This window comes from Phycodurus eques, chromosome 10 (genome assembly GCF_024500275.1).
Source record: "Phycodurus eques isolate BA_2022a chromosome 10, UOR_Pequ_1.1, whole genome shotgun sequence".
NCBI lineage: Eukaryota > Metazoa > Chordata > Actinopteri > Syngnathiformes > Syngnathidae > Phycodurus > Phycodurus eques.
In genome coordinates, this window is record NC_084534.1 from 18,038,511 (window position 1) to 18,062,266 (window position 23,756).

The following is a 23,756-nucleotide window of genomic DNA, read 5'->3' on the forward strand; positions in this document are numbered from 1 at the left end:
GTTCAACAAGCAAAACACATCTGTAACTCTCGGCACACATTAATACATTTAATGATGTTTCTTATGCCCACATTGGCTGGGTCTCTCTTGGTCTCTGGCATACTTGAAAATTAATTTTAAAGGTGCAGGTTCGCACTGAAGACCCAGGTACAGAATACACGGCCCAGCACTGGAATTAAATATCTCAATTTAAAAATAAATGTAGGTCTGTGTCATTAGCCTACAGTACATCATCCTAGTTGAGCAAGGATGGAAATTGACTTTTAAAAAGGATTGTATACAAATACTTGGGTCTCTGGAGTGCCTGTCCATCCAGTCAAGCGTGAAATTAGACAACCAAATAAATCTGTTTTCTACCCATTTCTGAAAATGCGTTTGAGCAAGGACTTCTGCCCCACTGTTATGTAAGAGTGCGAAAAAACAAACCCAAAACTAAAAAAACAAAACCGCATATTCAAGTCTCTGGAAGTAAAACAAACCTGGAAAAAGCTGTCTGTTCAGACTTTTATTTAGAAATATTTTTTCATACCTGCATTTTTGTGGGCACGAGGAAACGACAAGGCTTGGTATCACCATGGTAACAGTGATAATTCCCCGCCCCCCCAAAAAAAACATGGTAATGCCGAGACATGAGTGAACTAAGAGCTTTACATTGCATGATACTAAGAAACAGTCAATATTTCCTGGGAGAATAAGGCCTCCAATAATTATCCCACTTCCCAAAAGAACAGGAAGTTGTTGTTTTTTCTTCTTCAGTGTCTGGTCGAAGTGATTTCTGTCGATGGATTTCTCGCTCATGTAAAAACAGGCAGCAGTTATAAAGAGGAATTGGAAAACAGTATATATATCACAGTTCACCTGGCCCACCGTGAAAGCCTTGACCCCACATTTGTGGTTTCCTTTCATTCTCGAAAGTGTCACCGGGACAAAGTCCTTTACAAGCGTGGACAACCAGGGAGTCGCAGTCAAGTGCGTTCCATCTCATCCCTCTACCATCAGCACATAATCAGCGTTCTTCTTCCCGGGCAATTGATGCCGTGAGTGTCGGCAATGAGGCAACAGGAGAAAGGGAAGGAGAGAAGGGATCAGCAGGGGAGAGGGGCTAGAGGCCTATAGACTGCAGCGTTTGTCTCTCGTTGTTGTTGAGGTGACCTGAGAACATGCTGTAGCACGGCTGCTGGGCAAACTGGGTCAGGAAGTCAGTCAGGTATGCCTAGGTAAAAAAAAAACGGGGAAAAACAGGAAGCAAAAACGTCAAGGGGTGCATTGAAGTCGTATACCCAAACAAGGCACACTGGGTGGAGGGGGGAGGATAAAAACAACTACAACAACAAAAAACCTAGCTGCAACAGTATGTCCATTTTCTATAGCTTGTCCTTATTAGGCTCACAGGCCAGTTGACTTTTGGAGCGTGGCTGGTACACCCTTTTAATGGTCGCCAGCCAGTCACTGGGCACATGACTATTCACACTTTGGGATAAATTAGTTTTCAATGAACCTAACTTGCATGTTTTTTTAATGTGGGAGAAACAACAAGCTTTAATGTTCATGGGTGTACCTGCAGGTCAATTTGGTCTAAGGGATCATTTAAGGCATCGGGATCATCCTCATCGTCGTCGTCATAATAGTCATCATCTGGAAGACAGAACAAAATGGTGGCTCTTGAAGGTACTTTATTTGAAGTCAGCATAAAATAAATTGTAACAATTGCAATGTGCCCGTGTACCATATTTATTGGAGCCAATGAGGTCTGATATCAGCTGCCCTGCCAGCCCTCCTTCCTCATCATCATCCTCATCGCCTTCTTCCTCTTCCTCCTCACACATGCTGCTGGAATCTGAGACCAGATACAAAGTGGTGACAAAGGCTGGACTGACGCTGCCAGTCCGAATGCCCAAGTCCCATTGAACGCTTAAAACTGATTTTTTAACTCGCTAGTTCCATGTACATTTCTAGTGATACATTTCCATATGGCTGTATTTACACTCTTCTTCTATTTACACTGATGTAAATAATACATAATACAAATATTAAGCGTTACATATCATATAGTTGCCCACCTCTAATGTAGTACATTTAGTCCATATTTAATGGTCTGCTTTGGCTGTAGTTTAGCTTTACAGCGGGTGTTTTTCACCCGTTTGTGCATGTCACTAAACTGAGTATTTCAATTACATCAAACTGGTGTTGACGGGGTATATCCGAGCTGTGCAATTATGCTGTACTGGCGTTGGCACATATTCGATACGTATAAGATTTTTATGCATGTTTAGAAGAGGCCCGATTCTGATCTGAAGACATCTGTTCCCATATTTTTGTGATGACGCATATTCCAGTTGAGCTAGAATTCTACCATGTAGTTTAAACAATAAATGCAATGTACAATACATCGGCCACAATTAATACTGGCAGTCCCCAAAGTCACAATACACTTCCTTTTTTTCTATTTCATTACAGGTATCATTTGGACAGATGTGAGCATTTGGTGGCAATTTTGCAACCTTGCTCCAATGTCAGTTGGTGATGGCAAGGGAACGATATGCTTATAAAAAACGCAAAGCCTAAGCTGTCAAATGCTGATGGTCTCATCTCCAAATGATACCAGAAACAACAGTAAAAAGGAGGTGTTTAGTGACTTTTGGGACACTCTATATGTTACATTAGTAGTACCAATCCCATTAATACTGTTAATCACCATAGCATTATGCCAAAACACTTACACATACTGTACATACTGATACCTCATCCCTGCTGAAATCCATCTATCACTCTCGCACTCTGCCCACTGTCCCTCTCTTCTATCAGTCTCTCAACTCAACTGTTCAAGGCAGACCCACACTGAGTCTCGGCACTGTTCGAGGTTTCTTCCTAAAAGGGAGTTCTTTCCTTGTATTTGTCACGTGGTTCTAGACCTGCGCCATATGTAAAGTGTCTTGAGATAACTTTAGTTGTGAAGTGACCTTATAGAAGTAAAACTTAATTTGATCCAGACTAACATGTCTAAAGAATGAACGTCCGCGAGGCAGGTGAATTCTTTTAAAATCGGCTGACCACAAATCTTGCTGGTCACCTTGGCTCCAGTCGGCTGGGTTGGCTCGGCTGGCGTTGGCCTCCACGACAGTTGACAGCTCATTGATGATCAGTTTAAAAATTTTCACCAGCAAAGGAATGTTGGTCCAGCGCTCCGGATCTGCCAGGGAGGCAGGATAGCATTCAAACCACCACCAAGCACAAGCCCGCCTACAAACCCAATCTTTTGCATTATGCAGAAGAAAAACAAAGATTATTTTGCGTCTCACTCTTGGCTGATTTGGAGCGAGTCCGGATGCCTTCCGCGGGGTTGTAAATCTCTTCTCCCTTCACCATGATGTCTTGGAGACGCTTGTCATCAGTGTTGAGGCTGTACTGCAGCAGTTTACAAAGAGCCACCGTGCTGCAAGGCACACAACATGACCAACATGAATATACAGCAAATATATTTTTTTTTATTTTTGATGCAAAATAAGTGCGACAGAACCTCCAAAGTGGAACATAACCTGTTCCGTGGCGCTTGTTGAATTCCAAGTTGTTCTATTTAAAAACAATGGTATATCAAGTGCTTAGCATGTTCTGAGGTTCAAATCTCTCCAGAGTTTGCATATTCTTCCCATGCTTACTTGGGATTTCGCAGGGTACTCCGGCGACACCGGGTTCCTCCAAAAATGGGCATGTTTGGTTAATTGAAGACCAAATTGTCCATAGTTATGAATGTCAGTGTGAATAGTTTGTCTGTAAATGCCCTGTGATGTAATCTGGCGACCAGTCCAGGGTGGACCCTCCTTCTCGCACCAAAAGTCAGCTGGTATAGGATTTACATCACATGCAACCATAATAAGGAGACGCGCTATAGAAAAAAAATTAATGGATAGATGGTTGTTTGTCTATGTCCTGCGATTGGCTGGCAACCAGTCCAGAGTGGATCCTACTTCTGTCACCAAAATTTAGCTGGAAGAGGCTCCATCTTACCCATGACCCTAAATAAAGACAAGTGCAATCGAAAAATGTATGCTTTCTTATATTGTATTGAGCAGCCAGACTGTTTTCTATGTCACAATATGTTCCAGCTTCAGTTCTATGATCATTTAACCTTAATTTATTTCATTCCTCTTTGCTATCACTGGTACCCTTCTGTGGTGTCATCACAAAAAAGCCAATGAAAAAACAAAACTTGTGGACTTAGATCTGCTGATGAGTCTTTGAACTCTGAGTTTTGTCAGATTTTACAGGCATATTTTTCCATAAAATGTTGGTTGAACTCTCAGGTTTTGGGCTGTTTGACTTTGAAGGTTGCGCTGTCGTGCAGAAGCGGTCCTGACCTGACTTTACCCTCGTACTGTCCATAGAAGAGGTGCTGCCTGCTCATCCACTCGGTCATGACGAATTCCAGTGCAGGTTTACCTGTCGGGCCCGGGAGACTGCAGAGGAAATCCAACAGGGGCTCCAGCTGGGAGTGAACCAGGTGGGCAAATACCATAATAAGAGACTGTAGAGAGTGCGAAAGTAAGATCAAGGAGAAAACAGCCATCATTTCATTGGTTTGGCTTTTGCAAGGTCAAATTCAAAACACTTCCCAGATATGTTTTCAACTTGCATATCATGTCAGATTTATGTAAAAAAATATAAACATGCTCAAACTGTATTTTACTGCCACATCAAACTGCAAAATGGCTTTACCCCGATTCCATTCTTTTCAAGATATATTATTTTTGGGGTGCTGATTCAACTAAAATTTGCGAATGTACGATATTGGCATTTTTTAATTTGGAACAGAGGTAAATCTGCTCCACCCTCCCCCCCACCTCTATTGCATTATTCGTCATACCAGCATTCTTCGCTTACCTGCATGACGCTCAAAGTCTCCGCTTGCTGCATCTTGCTCAGGATGGCTCGCAGAATCTGGTCCAGCTGTTCGCCGAGCTGTGTGCCAGCCCGGGAGATGAGCGTGGACACCAGCCTTCCAACGAATATGGCGGTGAACTCCGAGGTCCTGGGGTCCAGCAACAGGTTTACCACCTGCATGACATACCACACACCGCTGTTCCCTTGGTCGTCGCGCCACTGGGCAATCTGTTCCAGGGCGATCGAGACATATGCCCGTAAACACTCGCCGCCGTTCTGCAAAAGGAAAGAAGCCGATTTTGTTCGCATGGGGCCAACAACTCGTCAGCTTGAAACCCTGTGTCGTATACCTGCATGACAGTATTGTCGTCAGTGCGTAAGGTGCACTGTGCCATCACAGGGAATGCCTGGCACACCAGCATCTCAGAAAGAGGCGGCTTGGTGTTGCGCACAACCGTGGTCAGAGTGTCGATGGCTGTCTGTAATGTACACCACAATATAAGTGAAAGTGGCATTTAAAACTCAAAGGACTATTACGGAGGAATCTACAGAAACAGAGGCAGACTTGGGAGAAACAATAAGGCAGAACATAAAGACAAAATTGCAGGAACGACCACATAAGTCTACTGGAACGCCTCCCCGGAAAAGATGGCGCCTGCAAATTATGTATTTTGGTTGGCAACACAGTTCAAATGGCCTCAGCAATCAACTCTTGAATGTTATTCCCCCCCCCCCCCCCCCCCCCCTTCATAAAATTATTATACAATATCGACAAAAAAAACGCCTTCATATTAAGGTTTCAATCTCATAAAATTAAGAACTTTTCTTAAAAAGTAACAGGACAACTTCATTCTCAATATAAGGACCCCCCCCCCCCCCCAATAATATTATGGACTTTATTGTCATGAATTTAAGACTTTTTTTCCACAATATTGTTACCTAGTCATGTAAAATGAAGACTCCCCCATAATATTAAGCTAAAAAATCTTTTATTCTTATAAAGTCAAGTGTTTCCCCTAATAATATGAAAACTTTGTTCTTGTAAAATTATGATTTGTCTCCATAATATTAAGCTTTTCTTTTTTTTAATTAAAAGGTTTAATTTGACTATTCGCAAAAATATTTTTTCTCATATAATTATGACTTTATTCTAAGCAAAAAAAGACTATTCCTTCTGATAGTGACTACTCTCATCATATTTTACAATGCCAGCTTGCTTTCTTGTTTAAACAAAGAACTTCACATTTAACTCTGAAGATAATTATTGAGATACAGTATCTTAGCATAACATTTCCATCAAAAAGATATATCTTTTCTGAAACCCTAAATTAATGTACAAAACCGAAATTTAAAAAAATAACAATCATTATTGATCATAAATTTTACTGGTTGATCCAGGTAAGGAATTTTTGTAGAAGGCAAATTCTTCTACTGTAGTTGCATTATGGTACCTCTTCCTAACTTACAGCACACAGTCCAGTCGGGATTTTGTCAACAGGGGCCTGCATGATGCTGACCAGCGTAGGGATGAGACGTATCTGCATGGGTCCCTGACAGCCTTCGATCTGGGACAGTTCCTTGAAGATGCCCTGGGCCAGGGAAGCCACCACCGGGTCTAAGGAAAGCTAAACGACTTACTATGCTCATATTTAGCAGTACTTCTGTTCTCAACTTCACAATCTGTCTTTAACCATTAAAAGTGAGTGTCAGAGGAGCCATACCGTTGCTGTATTTGAGGAACACGGCGATGGTGAGGGGGCAGATCTTGTTCTCAGCGCTAGTAGTGAAGGCTGGGTCGAAGGTGCAAACGATGCAAAGTGTCTCCATGACCAGCGCCAACACTTCAGAGTTGAACTGCGTGGCCAGCTGGACCAGCCCCTCCAGGACGCTGGGCAGGAAGGGCTGCAGGATATGCGTGTTCTCAGATAGCTTCAGCTGGTCACAATACCTGGAGTTTAAAATATACACATTCCTCATAAAATGAACCATTAATGTTGTGATAGTGAGGTTTCTAGTGGCCGAATTGTCTGATGTAGCTCTGGTTCTCATAGTGCAGTTGTGCTATAGAAGAGATCCTCAAGCTGATACTGTGCTTTGTCTCTTTAAAGCTGGATTTACATTGCCGGCCCAAATCCCCGATTCAATGCCGACAGTGAACCCCCATTTGTCGCAGGGGATGCATTCCAGACCTGACCACAAATAGTTTTAGTGGCATGTTAGATTTAATCCATTGGATAGTGTTTTTGTCTATATGAAATGTCCTGTTTTCTTGGCAGTCCTTGCATCTCGTGGACCTTTAAAAGTGAAACTGAAAGTATGTTTCTGTTTCTCTGCCAATGTAGCCACTAATAATAGTCTACTGGAGTCTACTTTGTTGTTACAATTTGTCTGTTATTTCCTAACATTTATTATTGTGTGGAAATGCCAAAAGGTAAGTTTAATGACTGACCGTACATAATACCATTAGTGTGCATATTTGTTTGCCCATATGTGATGTCACATCAGTTTGTGCTAGCGTGTTTTTTGGGCTAGTATGCTAGCTAATACAATTGATGAGCCTCATGTGAAGGTAGTTTGTTGGATAATTTAACTACTGAATAGAGTTGTTTATGCAACATGGAATAATGATTGTGTAAGAGCTAGATGCATGGCATTGGAGTGCTTTGCCGCCATCTTGGACGATTTCTAAACAAACTCCTTTAAGTGACCGCGCTGTTGTCACTGCGGCTATCCCGCCTTTTGCCTTTGTACTCGAGCACAACCCACACGCGCTGTTTTGAAAATGTGCTGCAGTTCTCCTCCAAGGCGGGGGTGTTGCTACGGCTGGTATTGGCTAGGACACCACAGGGTGGAGTTTCCTCTGCATTTTATGGCCAATTCCGGTAGCTGTTTTTACTTTCCGAAACAAGGAACAAAGCAACAACAATGGCGACCGTGGAACCTGTTAGAACAAATGGACCTAGATGACCAGATGATGCGTTTAATTATACAGCAAAATCGATCAAGAAGGCGGTGGCGTGGGTGGTATGTGCAGCCACTAAATGATGGCAGTATTGAGGAACCAAGGGAAAGATGAATGTCATCACAGCATGTCACTAAAATGAACCAATCATGAGAGATGATCGCGGTATTCCGTCCGCGGCTACAATTTGTGCCATGTGCGCATCAAGTGTTGCATAGGGGCCACGCGGTCCAATGCGTCGGTCACGTGATGCAATGCGGGTGCTGTCGCCAGTGCAAGTACGGGAGTATAAAGAGGCCTTAGGGGGTTCACTGTATAGTATACTGTAAAACACCATAAAAAAACAGCTGCTTAAAAATCAAACAAACAAACAAAAAAAACAACTTTTCTATATCCATGTACATTTCAAGTGGCACATATCCAATATGGTGTTTACACTGACGGAACACATGAAACAACACGAATACACAGATGCCAAAATTGCAAGTAAATTACTCCACAAGAGTCAACATCGAGCAGTGAGAAAACGGAAGCAGTTCGTTGGTTGGCAAGGAGTAAAAATAATTTCAACTGTAAATTAAGGCAATCACAACTTCACTTTTTCATAATCTTTTCAGATTTTGCCCAAAACACAGAGCCAGCAATATGAAGACATCCAATTCCACACCTTTTAAATCTTATGCTGCCTGCCATGACGCACATCGCAATTGTGCCATTAGAGGAAAAAAACTAAATTCTTTCACTTAAACCATGCAGAGTAAATCACATCTAAGAAGCATTTATGAACAATTTCACTGTTTGTGCAAAGACGAGAATATGGCGCAAGCTCACCCCCAGATGGCCCTGACCGAAGATACGCGCACAGATGGCGGCTGGCTGTCATGGAGGCCGCTCACGGTGGCCTGCAAGAACTGCTGAATGAGCTCAGGCGACATGGCGGCGGTAAAGCGACTGGCCGCCCACAAAGCACGGCCGAGGAGGAAGGGTGACACCGCTGAACGAGAGAAGAAAACAGTGAGACACGAGAAGGGGATACTGTTTTTTTTTTTTTTTAAACATAAAAACTACCGTTTTATGTCAGTTGGGTATTTGGTTTCAGACTCACTTGCCAGGTTGAGGTCAGCCAAGACAACACCAGCCAAGAAGCCGTGCATGTCAAACTGGATGCGACCGTCTTTCACATTCTCAGTGATTATGCTTTTGACTGAGCCAAGTGCCAACATGCAGGCCTCATGGATCTTCCACCTGGTAGACAAATAAGAGCGCTCAAAAATTTTGACTCTAACTTTAATATCTTTTTAACTACAAGGACCCTACATGAACACAAAACTGCATACAAGCTGCTCTGATGAAATGTGGCAGATATAAAAGTCTGAACATGTTAAATCTGAGGTTCTCAACTGATCTCACCCACAGTATCCAATAGTCAGTCATAGCCATCCATCCATTTTCTATAGTGCATGTCCTCAATAGGGTTATGGGCAGGGCTTTACGTTAACACAGGCCAAATAGCCAAATGCCTCTCCCACTAGCCACTTTGGCAGGTTGAGTTACATGTGAACTATGGCTTGTGTCGTGCAGGCGACCTAGGCTACGGTCCAGGCTGCAGGGCAAGATGCCCAATTCAGATTTTTTATTCAGTGGGATCTTTTTATGTAGTTGTTCACATGACAAAAACAACTGCGAACTGTACTATAGACGGAATGCGCCTGTGATGTCACATGCATGCGCACAACTACGAGGCGGCGTGTTTACGGAAGTAAATGCAGCCCCTGGCGAAGGTCTCATCATGACGCATTTGTAGCAATTTCAAGTATTTTATACAACCGGAGGCAACATTTTATTCTATTTATTGGTTCTAAAGTATCTTCTTTACGCCACTGACTGGTTTCTGCTGCTTTGTCCGCCATTTGCATTTGTCACGCGTCTGTTTTGTCGAACAATTGTGACGATTTATCGAAAAAAATAATAATCGACAGATTAACCGATCATTATTATCGCTAAGTGCAGTCCAAGTCACGGAAAACAGGTTGGCGGACTTCTTGTGTGTGCAGCAACAACAACAGGCTGATGACTTGATGGTTTGAACCCGAACTTGCTCGAAGCTTGTTCTCCTGCCTTAGGGACTCTGCCACTGACCTGAACCGGAAGGAAGTACTTCATCCTGTTTTGCCGAATGCAGAAATTGGTTGCGTAAGACTCTTATTGACAACTGTCTGTGATTGGTTAGTTTTCCTCGGCTGCGGTGGTTTCTCAAAAATCAAATTAGCGGTACAAGATGGGGCCGGACAGACACTGAATGCTTGTTTGTCTTTACTCTATGTGCTCTGCGATTGGCTGGCAAATGATCCAGGGTGTATCCCGCCTCTTGCCCAAAGTCAGCTGGGATAAGCTTCAGTTCCACTGTGAAACTGATAAGGACAAGCGCGAGAGAAAATGGATGGATGTTCAACTAAATTGTGCACTCAAAGTCCAAGTTGATAAAAAAAACATCCCAGTGTGCATCCCAGTTACTGAACAAAAACAAGAGGCTGACCAGTGCTCATTGCCGCTGTTTTTGGCCTGCTCCGCCTCCTGGAGGTGTCTGGTGGCCGCCGCTGCCAACGCTGCTGCGCTCTCATTCTGGAACTCGGCAGCAACCGCCTTCAGACGAGAGTTCACGTTTACCAAGAGGAAACCCGCAGGTTCCCATCATTTATTAAAAGCCGAGTTTCGTCTTACCAGCAGCAGGTCCTGAGCAGAGATCCTGACAGTGTAGGAGAGGGTGTCGTCGTCCTCATCCTCCACAAACTGGTGAGGGTTGGACGACCACACTTTGATCTGCGTGAAGATGAAGTGGTCAGTACAACGTGACGTCGTCATTCCACGTCATGTCTCACCTGGTCCTCCGTCATCTGCATGTAGAGGATGATGTAATAGATGAGCTCGGGCAGGGCCTTCTTCACCGTGCTCTTGAACTTGTTCTTCTCCATCAGCGTGTGCACAAAATCGAAGATGCTGAAGACCAGATTCTCAAAGCCCAAGACTTCACCTGCGAGTCAGCAAAATCGCCAATTAGAAGGCACTCTGGTAGATAATACGCTTCGTCTACACATTCTCACCGTCTGAGTCGACAGGATCGTCCACTTCCTCTGTGTAGTTGACTTCCGTTCTGACATAAGTGGGCATGTCGGTTAAGGGATTTCAACTTTTCAAAGGTCTTATTTAAGAGCAGATTTTCCAGCAGTTCCTATTGCTAAGGGAGTGCCCGGACACACTCCGCAGGCAACTATGTCTCCTGGTTGGCCTGGGAACACCTTGGGATCCCCCCGAAAGAGTTGGACAAATAGGTTGGAGAAAGAAGTCTGGGTTTCCCTCCCAACCCTGTATAAGCTGTAGATGGAAACTATGCCTCAAAAGGATAAACTCCACAAGTGTTTTCCTTCCTCTTTGGTTTTTTTGTGACATCACCACAAAACTATTGACTTGGAACTTACAACATACCATGAGCAATCCATCCACCATCCATTTTCTATAGTTCTTGTCGTTATTAGTTTTGCAGTTGAGCAATCATGGAGCACATATAGACAAACACCAATCCATTCATTTTATGTACCACTTGTCCTCATTAGGGACACAGGTGAGCTGGCTGGAGCCTATTACAGCTGTTTCTTGGCAAGAGAAGCAGGGTCCACACTGGACTAGTCGCCAGTCAATCATAGAGCACAAAGACAAACGAGCATCCATTTTCTAAAGCACTTGTCCTTAGGTTCAATAAGTAAACTGGAGCCTATCCCAGCTGACTTTAGCCAAGAGAAGCGGGGTCCACCTGGGACTGCTTGCCAGTTATTAGTCGGTCACATATAGACAAAAGACTATACATCTATTTTTTACACCGCTTGTCCTTACTGGGTGCCAGGGTGAGCTGGGGCCTATCCCAGCTGACTTTTAGAGAGAGTAGTGTACAGTACACCCTGTGCTAGTCGTTAGTCAATAGAGGCACATAAAGACAGACAACCACTCCCACCTATGGACAATTTGGAGCCTTCCATGAACCTAACAATTGCATTCTTAGAATGTGGGGGAAACTGGAAAACGCAAACGCCACACGACTAGAGTTGAAGCGGAGATTCATACCCTGGGACCTCTGAACTGTGAAGCACATGTTCTAACCACTAGCTGCATAACCAATACAATTAATCAAATATCACAAGTTTTTTTTTTTTTTTTTTATTCCAGTGATGCCGACAAAGATGACAGCATCAGTCTCTGCTAACACCTTCCTGAGCCCTCTCCATTGCATGCGTTATTTTAGTTTTATTATACAGTGGTTAACTACTTGCAATACTTGTATGGCACTTAGGAATGTTAAAACATAAATTAAAACATTGCCTTAGTGAGGTTTTGATGATGCCAGAAGAGCCAGGACCTCTTTTCCCATCCTTTACCTTACCTTCTAAGGGAAAAGTAGCTTTAGTGTGTTGTTCGACGGCTCACCTGCCCACTGAATGAATGGGTTTTATTATGGTTTTCCACCAAACAAACAACCTATTCAGCCATATATCTGTTGAATGTGTGCAGAGTTGTTGCCACAAAGGATATAAAGCTGCACTTTCAGTCAGCGTGTTCCAAACGATGGGTAGAATCTGCTGCATGGAAGACACCATGGGCTTTGGAAAGTTCTGAACCAACGCGGTTATCGCCTGCAATGAGATTAAATACTCACTTCAATCTTACAGTTTGCATATAACCAGTTTACGGGGGTCCTCGGTTTTACGAACAAGTTCACTTCCTACGGCGAAGATGAACCTGAATTTGGGTGCAAGTTAACTATCACTAACGTGGTAGTAAAGTCATAATTAATTACAGTTGGGTAAGCAAATCAAGCACAGCTTTTCTACACCCGGTAAGGTAGAAGACATGCAAGGTGCACTCCATTTGCTTAACCAGATGTCAAAGTTGTTCATGAAAATGATATTAAATCCACAAATTGGTATTCAATGCTATGCTATAACCATGTAGTGGCCACAATTCTATAGTGCAGCTAGGGATGAACTGATACCACTTTTTCTTAGACAGAGAACAAGTACGTAGATTGGAGTACTCGCCGATACAAAGTACTGAAATGCCATTACATCTAAGTTGCGATTGCGATGAAAATGTGTTTAATCTTAATCAAATAATGTGAAAAAGGTTAACTTTTCTTGAATATGGCATACGTTTCAATGAAATAACACTTTTTTTTTAAAGTAACAACTTGTCATTACTACAAAACAACACAAACAGAATAAATCCCATATTAGGAAATAAAAATAAAGTATAATGAATCATTCCAACTGTGTGTTAAAGTACAGCCAAACAGGCGAAAAAAAATTTCTTGCAAATTTGACATAACAGAAAAGTCTTGTTAAACAAGCCTGACAATGAATGAATAAAAAAATTGCAAATGGCTTCAAAAGGGTCAAGAATTGAGACATAGCTGAGAGCTCTGAAAATCACACCTCTCCTGTCAATCAAATACACATACCACCTTCCTTCTCTCTCATCTCATCTGAGCATAATGACCACAAAGCGCACCGCCAGGACAATTTTCCCTCCTTTGAAATTCAGCAGACAATGCGTTTCTGTGGCCACAGAATGGTGCTCCATAAATGGCCTAAGCCGCGCGACGCTCTCTGGTCCTCCTGGATGAATGAAGGACGCTTTCATGCTAGCGGCACGAACGCTGTTGTGCTGGACCTCCAGTGGCTTCTCTAAGTCCTGGCGATGGGCCACGCGGCGGATCTCATTCATATCGCCGCTGCCTCGCAACACAACGCGCATAGCTGTCAGACGGCAAGACACGTTGCCCAAATAACACAAAACACATTACACTTCAGGGAAGATTAATTTTTTGTGTTGTGGGCATAGTTTCATGGCCAATTGCACACTATGCTTGTAGAACTGGGTGAAGTTATTTATGAAAAAGGAAGTGCCATTCCACCAAATGGCCACTGCATGGAATAAGGCCGTCAGTTTCGTCTGCACAACACACAAACAACTTACTTAGTTTAACACACGGAAAAAGTGTGTTTCCATCTGCAAAATCTCACTTTAGAGGTGACAGAAATCAGTTTGTGCTCATAATGAAAGCTGTCATGAGCACGTTACACAGTAAAATACAAACCACGAACAGACTATGAACACCTAATTAGCAACTATTCCGGACCATCAAAGAAATGAGACTCACTATCTTTTTTGCAGGCGGAGCGGAGCAGGTGACAGGGATTGCGGGGAAAAAAAGAAAATAAAGGGGTTTTTACGAGTACTGACACCGTACAAAGGTATCAATCAGTATTGATACATTTACCCCTTGTCCCCTATGTCATGTCTGGGGTTCCTTAAAAAAAGAACACCTCTAGTCCAAAAATATAAAGCAATCAAATGAAAAACTACGGCGATAACCGATCTGGCCTTCTTGTGCCGCATGATGACATATTCTTACACCACTGCGCGAACTAGTTAATTGCAGCATTCGTAACCACCCGCTGTATTACTATTTATTTTCACCTTGAGGACCTCCATCTTCAGGCCACTATCGGAAGAGGGTCCGTCGGGCATCTGCAGGGCCTGCACAAATGCTTCTGTAAACTGCTGCACTACAGGGAAGATCAAGGCTTTGGCTGCACCCTAATAGCACACAGAAAATACAGTTAGAAAAACTGAATAATTTTCCAATATAATATTGTGAATTATTATAAGTTTGGCACATGCCCTCACCCTTTCAAGCTCCTCAATAGCACAGATGAGGTTGGCACAGGTGGTGAAGATCTCCACGGCTCTGGAACGGGTACGAATGCTGTACATCTTCCACATTAAGAAACACCAAGCCAAATTTACACTCAAACAGAGCCTGTTAAATTTGTGGAGTTAGGAAAGCCATGAGCGTGGTTACCTCGGCCATGGTAAAGATTTTGTACATCTCAGGTAAAATTACAGGAGCCACAAGCGGCATTTGTGTGTCTGTCACTTCCCGAGTGAACTCTGGAGACGCACAACAAACAAAACAAAAAATGTAACAACACAAAATAGTTTTTTTCCCCAAAATAGTTTTTTTTCCCCAAAATTCATTCAGCAGCATGATACACAGGTATAATGGATTACTGTTTCATTAGATTTAAGCATATGATTTTATTTCACTATTTTAAATGTATTTTTATTATTATTATAATAAAATATATCACTATTAATAACTGTTTGCTGGTTGGCTGGGAGAGATGATTCTACTGCTTTGTAGTAAGGTGTCCAATTTAGACTTAAGGCTGCCGCACACTGAGCGACGGGGCTGAAATCGACTGAACTGTCGCGCAGTGTGCATAGTTTGGCAACTGTTTTCATGAGTGGCCAATCGGTCAGCCAGTTTTTGGCACGATTCAAAATTTGAATCACCGGGGCACATTGTCGACAATGCTTACACCCAAGAAAATGCACACAAGATTTCACTCACGCTGAAAATACATTTCTTAGGTTTCTATGCAAGCGAGACACCGAACGCGCTGCCCCAAGCCAAATATTTGGCGTATATAAAGCATCAAATATTGTGTTTTCAATCATCAATACATACATCAACATTTATAATTTATAATGTGCCAGTGGTTGAAAAATAAAGCTTGTGAGCAAAATGTGCGCGAATGGCACGTACCTCGCCAGGTACGTTCAAATGAATGGAGTCAGCAAGACTCTTTTAAAATATCCATACTTACACTTTTATTCTAACCCGTGTCTACTCTTTTTAGCAACCTGCCCCTTCCTTTTTTATGGTTTAAGAAATGTGATAAAGTACAATATATTGTCTATACAGCATCAAACCCCTATACAGGCTCGCTATTCAGGGCGTCCATAATGTATATCCAGTTGGTCAATGTGCAGGCCGCATCGGCAACTCTTATTTTTATGCAATGGTCCGGTCCAATCGGGTTCGACTTGATCGCACAGTGTGCAGCATGCCTTAAGTTACCTAACATGGGTTTTTAGCACAAAAAACGGATTTACCAATCATTGCCCACAACAAGAGGATTGCATTGTATAGTTTTTTTTTTTTTTTTTTTAAACTGTTTAGCACCCCCCCATGCAGTTAAAAAAACAAAAATTAAGTGTAAAAATATTTTGATGAATACATAAATATTCAGAATTTTTTGAAAACTTAACACTATTCAAAAATTTATAACACTGTGGAAAAATAAGAGAAATGTCCCAAAGCACAAAAAAACATGCTTGTAACTTTATTTGAAGAGCTTAATTGTCTCTGGGTCTAAATGGTTGTCTTTCTTTATGGGTCAGTGCTGTGATTGAAAGGTGATCACTCTTGTGAACGTACCTGTTAGGACTCTCATGGCCCCGTGCACGGCGCTGACGTCGCCGCTGACCAACATTTCCATCAGCAGGGTGAAAAGCTGCGGCCAGGCCTCGGGCCAGTCCCAGTGGGCAATGGCGGACACAGCGTAAGCGACGCTGGAACGCACCTTGCTGATGGATTCGCGCAGGCCACCGGGCAGCAAGCTCCTGATGGCGGCTTTGGCCTGGAGAGGGAAGCGGAGAAAGACGTAAGAGGGGACTCTTCGCTTCTAATAACGTGAAGCAGATGTCAGGTTGGTACCTGGTCGGTGGTTTCGGGGGGCCGGAACTTCTCTGAGTGGGAACACCAGTGAGTTTCAACATACTGCTTCAGGATGACTGACGCCAACTGCGGACGGGACGTGAAAGATTGTGCTATCAGTTTCAAATTAGAGAGACTTTAGAGATCTTGAACGCATGCCAATCTTCACGTCAACTCACCTGACGGATGGCAAGTGCTCCTTGAGGGTCAACTGTGAGTTCTGCCAAGTGGACACCAAACTCTGTGCAAAGGAGGGATGGAAAAAGACAAATTAGAAAGATATCCTATAATTGCTGCAATTTCTTGATGTGGTTCACAAAAATTTTATACTTCTTATTTTTTTTTACCATTATATATTACATTTGTATAGTATTTAGCGCGGCACGGTGGACGACTGGTTAGAGCGTCAGCCTCACAGTTCTGAGGACCGGGGTTCAATCCCGGGCCCCGCCTGTGTGGAGTTTGCATGTTCTCCCCGTGCCTGTGTGGGTTTTCTCCGGGCACTCCGGTTTCCTCCCACATCCCAAAAACATGCATGCATTTGAAATTGCCTGTAGGTGTGAATGTGAGTGCGAATGGTTGTTTGTTTCTATGTGCCCTGCGATTGGCTGGCAACCAGTTCAGGGTGTACCCCGCCTCCTGCCCGATGGTAGCTGGGATAGGCTCCAGCACGCCCACGATCCTAAAGAGGAGAAGCGGCTCAGAAAATGGATGGATGGATAGTATTTAGCACCTGCTTATACAGAAAATAAAAATGTATAAAAATGTCTTTAAAATATTCATAGACATTCTGAGTAATAATAATAAATACAGATAAAAATGTCTTAATTACAATTTACTGACGTTTTTTTTTTTTTTTGATTTGATATATTTATAAATATATTTTCATATTATGAATATTTTTAGATACTTTCATTCCCCAATAATAACAAATATGGAAACGATAAGGCAAAATGAAGATGTCCCCAAATATTTTCAAATAAATACTGTTAATATATTAGATCAAAATATGATAAATGTCTAAATATTTATTCAAATATTTGACATTTTTATTATGCACATTTTGTAACGGTTACAATGCATACTGAAAAAAAGTAAATTTTAATTCATATTTTAAGACACTCTTATTTGATTTTATACATTTAGAAATATATTTAGATATTTTTACAAAAATTAAAATTATGATAATGTTTAAAAATATTTTTAAAGTTAAATATTTTTAATATATGAAACACAAAATAAGATGAACGTGTAAATACTTAAATACTTTAAGCATTACTCTATTTTGCACAATTCGCAACTGTCACAATGCATAGATTTAAAAAAAGGATATTTTATCAATATTTTAACATTCTCATATTAATTTGATATGGAAACACATTGCATTGTGGCACTTCCAAATTGTGCAAAATAAAATTAAGCTACCATCATAATATATATTTTTTGCAATTTGCAATCATCATTATTATTAAGGAAAATGACTGAATACTTATGTTGTCATTAATATTTCTATCTTTTGCAATATAAATATCTATAAAAATAAGATACTGAAAAATATCTAGAAAAATTACACATCGTTTGCAGATGATATTGTCAGCTAATGACATTTTATAGTACGTGTTGTAACGTGTCATTTACAGTGAGCTGATTAATAATATCATATAAGATTGGCTTCATTTTCTTGGGTTTGGCAGGCGAGGTTCAGTTGCACAGTCACACAGTACACTGGTTTTGACAAATTAAGAGGGACCAGGATAAAAACGGCAGCTTTCATACCAAAGTGACATGAGGCTGGGGTGGACAATGATCCTGCTGACAAGTGAGGGGGCCGCCTAGAGGGTCCGCTTCAATTGCTGTACCAAGTAACGTGACAGTCACAGACAATGGACACATGCGAAATGCTGTGAGCGCTTGTTACTGTAACCACCCATTTCAAGTGACAATTGTTTTGTTGAGGCTGCTGTTTTTGGATAGCGGTAACAGAGTAGCGCCCATCATGAGGCAGGCTTTTTAATGTCAGTACTGAAGTGATGATGATGACGAGCCATTTTCACCACAGCAAGTACGCTGTAAAAGATACAATGGTAGCTTGACTTGTGAGTGACTCAACTTAGGGGTTTTGAGGTACAAGAAGTTGCTCGGCTTATTTTTTTTTCTTAAGCTGCAAGCAAACATTTGAGTAACGAGTGCTAAATGGTGACAGTTAACGTCACAACAGGCAGCGGCTTGTGAACAACTCTTCACAAAAGAGGCTAAGTGCTTGCTTCAAGAATTTTACTGCCATTCCCGATTAGGTTCACTAAGATGTGTGTCCTCCAAAATTATGTATATCAATATTCAACGCCGCTAATAGTTTTGCAAACATATATTGTAGCGTGGGCAGAGTCAGTTGGGATAAGCTCCAGCACACCCGCGACGCTAGTGAGGATAAGCGGTATGAAAAATTGATGGATGGATATTGTGGCTTGGACAGGCGGCTGTTGTTACGGATGACGTACCCGCAATGCAGGAGAGACGCACCAGCTTTGCAGGGCTACTTCAACAAAGCAAAAAAAGAAAGAAAAATTTAAAAAATGCACAAAATGAGCCTTTGTACTTAATGTTGGTTTGCTGTTCAGCGTCTTGTCCCATCTTTGAATGGTAATTTTTATGTAAGACAGCCCTTTATAATGGGGAGCGGGAAAATACATTTTTTTTTAAATCACAGTATTTTTTTTAAAAGCTATTCTAGGTGGTCTTTTACACCTGGCAATTGAGACAGTTGGATTTCTCATTTCTTATATTTGATATGTAAATAAGCTTTGCTCTGTGGGATCGTTCTTATTCTTAATTTAAACATGAAAACAGCTTTGCTCTGATTGGTCCTTGCCGAGATCATCTTGTGGTGGCCAAGCGATCATAGAAACATCACGTTTGGATCCTTCAATGTTTTACTATAATTGTGAAGGACAAGTCACCAAGCATTGCATTGTTGGCCCACTAATAGGGAACATGAGCTGGAAGGGAACGTTGGTGAAAATTAAAAGAGGGGTGATATTTTTAGCTTATGCTCGTGAATGCAAGCTTTGCCTTTTCATCCACAGTTACATTATAAATTGTAAATATAGTTAACAATTGTTGTAAAACACAGCATATGTATACTTACAAAGTGCATTTGTAAGGCTGAAACTTGCATAAAACCCAGAAATGCCATGTAGCTGGAGCCCTGTAGGGTACTAAATTTCAAGCCATATCACGTGTAAATGCATGTTTTGGTGTAACAAAGTCATTGAATCCTGTCAAATTTAAACCATGTCAGAGACTCATTTTGACATACAGTATGTTATGCATAAAATAGTAGATTTGTTATTTTTATTTTGATGGCATAGGACTTTTAAGATATTGTGATATACATTGGTTCAACAAAAGAAAAACAGACATACACATATTTTCTCCTTGTTTAAAAGTGATTTTTTTGGCATATATCTGGTTAGGAAGTGTGCGGTCCTTGTCGCGTTGATGAAAATTCAAATAATTTTGGTTGACGGTTGATCATCCTTGTCACCACCTCTTCCAGCTCGTTCCCTCAGGTAAGCGGTAACGATCAATGCAAACTAAAACAAGCAGACATTCCAACAGCTTCTTCCCTCTTGCCATTAACTTCTTAAACAGTTAACTTACAATTCCATTGTAACATGCTGCCAATTTTGTCTTGAGATTGTTGTCGCATCTCTGTCGGGACACTTCTACATTATTCATGCACTCACTGTAGTAGTCTCGTCACTCTGCACTATGTGCATATTTGTTGTTGACCAACACTGGCCACTCATGTGCTTGAGAACTATATGCACCATTTGCACAATTGTCACTGTCCCAGATTATCGCTCTATTAGTCATTTCAAACTGCTCTAAATTGCTAGAGGACTGTGTATCATTGGCACAATTGTAATTATATCAACATTAACGGTAACCTTTCATTGCTCAGTGACTCTCTGTACTGTTTTTTATGTTTTTATGCCTCAAACGTATTTTCTGTCAAATGGCTGTCTGTTGTCGTACTAGAGCAGCTGTGTTTTTGACATACTTGGCAAATATGAGGATTCTGATTTTGATTAAGTTGCCCATCCCTGTCATGTAAATAGTTGCACAGATTAGATCGCAAGACTGCCTCGAGGTGGATTTCTAAAGTAATAGCTGCGAAGCAAACCATCATCTGGTTTGTGGAAGACATTTTCTCACAGGATTGTTACAATTTTTTAGGTGGGTTGTCTTGGAGTAACTTAGCAAAACATAATGGCTAGCCTGCTAGCAAACATCATCTCTATAGCAGCGTCAAAAGAGCATGTATGTGCCACTAATCCAAGCGACATTAAAATAATCAGCCAGTCCCTCAATCATGTCAATGTAAACTACGTCGGTTTTCAGTACCACGTTTATTATTTTTATTTTTTTATAAACTTACCCGTTGATATCTAAATTACAGCCGCCATTCTGTCTCCCTTTAACTCACACCTCACACATTCAAACTAGAGAAGAAGGCTAAAATCATCGTTCAACCCATTTACCCTGTTTTCTCAACCGCTCTGTCTTGGTCAAATGAGATGTACGGGGTTGTTTACTAGTAGTGCCATCTGAGCTTGCTTGAGCATTTGCCACCCGGAAGTCATGACGAAAAGCTCTATGAGAAAACACATTTCGCCCCAGGCTTCCACCAAACGACAAACCTTCAACTGGTTATCTGTCAGACTGAATGAGTGACAGTAAGTGGTTCCCATGACAACCGCGCCATTAAATTAGTTAGCATCTTGTTCCCCTTCCACACGTTTTTCTTCTTTTGTTTATTTCTATTTTTATTTGTTTACATCTCAGAACCTGAAGACAGAAGACAGTAGAATTAGCCGACTTGAGCAAATGAGTTAATAGGGCAGGTTGCTTCCCTGCGAGCTAAAACCCAAGTTACCGTGCTTAACTTGTAGCTTCCGTGTTAGCCAACGGAGACTAGGCTCGTCTCGCTAACGTGTTAGCCGAAGAGGCAGACAGATTGTCCGCATGGCGCGTGGTGTCCCCCTCCCCACTCCCAACTCACCACTCCCAACGCGGTTACCCAAAAGACAGCACCCGGGGCCCGTCCGGTACTAACTCCTCCGACTGGCCGCTACTCACCTTCCGTCACTTCCAGCACTTTAATCTGCTCCTCGGCGACTGCGCGCACTTCTTGAACCGGAGACAGGATGGCCGTCAGGGTCTCCATGAGAGCCTCTTTTAGCCCCTGCTGGACCGGGCCGGCCACCGAACCCGACCGAACAGCGTTCATGTCTGCTATGTGTAATGTTCTTTATGCTCTTCTCCTCTCTACGGCCGTTACTACTACTATTATTCCCACCGCCACCACGACCGAAGCGAGTCGGTCCAGCAGCTGCCCGAGGAGGAGCAGTGAACCTCGGCCACGAAACGCTACGCGCGCCAATGCACGGAAAAGCCGGAGGTGGGCACTTTTTTCTTCTTCTACTGTACTTTTGAAGGTTGGCAATCAGCTTTCTGTACGCAAGTCTGCCATCTATCGACCAGACGTGGGGCTGCACGGGAACTATATGCTTTGTTCAACGCCACGACCACACAACACATATACATTATAATAAAATGTGACGTTATGTCGTCTTTTATAAGACTTGTCAACCTTTGACAATGGATGCTTCTGTTTAGTTTATGAGCCCCAACGGTACCGACATATGACGCTTTGAGGACTGGCCAGAGCCCTTTGGCAGGAGACAACTAACTGTAGAAATACTAAAGGTCCAATATTTTGGTTATTTACACCTCCTTAGAGTGACTCTCTAACATGGACTTGATATAAAAATATCTATTTCATTTAAAAAAAAAAAAAACACCTTGGTTTTGTCATACGGGTGTCCCGTAAAGGTCTCTCTAACAGCTGCTACTGTTTGACCCAGTTTTGTATCTGCTTTGTTCATTTTTGGCTAAGACCGCCCCCTTTCCTCTCATTGGTTGCCTCAGTGTAGAAGACCCACTTGTGAGAGCACACGGGTTTGTTATGTTGACGAGTGCTGGATCCGGAGTGGAAAGGTAGGCAAAGATCGAAGCGAGTGACGTAGACAAGCTCGAGAAATTCGAATGACCTGATTTCAGGCCTCGCGGCAGAAAAATGTCTGGAACTCAGGAATGTATGGACGATTTTAATTCATATTTCACATTTACTGAGGCACCATAGAGACAATATTACATCCCAAATACTAGAAAAAGTTGGTTTGGCAAAATATGGGACCTTTAAACGTCTGTCTTTTGTTTTACACAGGATTAAATTTTATTCAGTTTTATTTATATAGCGCCAAAAAGAATTTGTCTCATGGCATTTTACACATGAAGCAGGTCTAAAACCACACTCCTCGCAGACTTATTAAAAAATTAACTGAACCCTACATGAGCAAACTAAGTGATGGAGGCAAGGAAAAACTCGCTCTTGGGAGGAAACCTTGAGCAGACCAGATAGTGTGGGGCGGCTATCTGCCTCCAGTGGGTGGGTTAGAGAGTAGAAAAGGAGTGACACAGAAAGAGATGGAAAGAGCAGCAGAGAGAGATAGAGGGACAAAGAGAGAGTGAGCGAGAGAGATGCAGTTTTTGGCTGCACCTCTAGAGGCACGAGCACCTATTACTGGGAGGGGGATGCGAGAGATTAGTCAAATTTCATAGATAGATCAGAACTGAGAGAAGGGGACATGCAGTACTACAACTGTTCAGCAGATCAACTAGGAACCGCACTAAGGTGGAGAGCGACCAATGAATCAGCGAGAGAAAATGCAGATGTCTGCAAGACCTACCAAAGATGACAATACCTGATGTTTAGGCTTCATTCGTGTTTACATACAGTGGGTACGGAAAGTATTCAGATCCCCTTAAATCTTTCACTCTTTGTTATATTGCAGCCATTTGCTAAAATCATTGAAGTAAAATTTTCCCTCATTAATGTACACACAGCACCCCATACTGACAGAAAAAAATGGAATTGTTGAAATGTTTGCAGATTTATTAAAAAGTAAAAATTGAAATATCACACAGCCAAAAGTATTCAAACCCTTTGCTCAGTATTTAGTAGAAGCACCCTTTTGAGCCAGTACAGCCATTCTTTTTGGTTTTTCACACCTGGATTTGGGGATTCTCTCCAGTTCTGTCAGGTTGGATGGTGAACCTTGGTGGACAGCCATTTTCCGGTCTCTCCAGAGATGCTCAATTGGGTTTAAGTCAGGGCTCTGCCTGGGCCCAGTCTGAGGTCCTGAGCACTCTGGAAAAGGTTTTCGTCCGGGATAT

The 23,756-nt window shown here is 42.1% G+C and overlaps 1 protein-coding gene across 1 annotated transcript; it reads right to left on the reverse strand.

The window, feature by feature from the left end:
* Window positions 1–497: 497 nt before the first annotated feature.
* On the reverse strand, window positions 498–21,765 carry ipo9 (importin 9). The gene is given in 25 exon segments (XM_061688825.1): window positions 498–1,213; window positions 1,559–1,635; window positions 1,727–1,837; window positions 3,071–3,190; window positions 3,300–3,433; window positions 4,356–4,522; window positions 4,879–5,154; window positions 5,229–5,357; window positions 6,345–6,493; window positions 6,600–6,826; window positions 8,672–8,834; window positions 8,946–9,085; window positions 10,377–10,483; window positions 10,562–10,660; window positions 10,720–10,871; window positions 10,942–11,027; window positions 11,294–11,297; window positions 12,432–12,522; window positions 14,369–14,488; window positions 14,579–14,665; window positions 14,754–14,842; window positions 16,176–16,377; window positions 16,455–16,541; window positions 16,634–16,695; window positions 21,597–21,765. Coding segments are annotated over 25 exon segments (3,141 nt in total). The 5' UTR covers window positions 21,748–21,765; the 3' UTR covers window positions 498–1,102.
* Window positions 21,766–23,756: the final 1,991 nt, after the last annotated feature.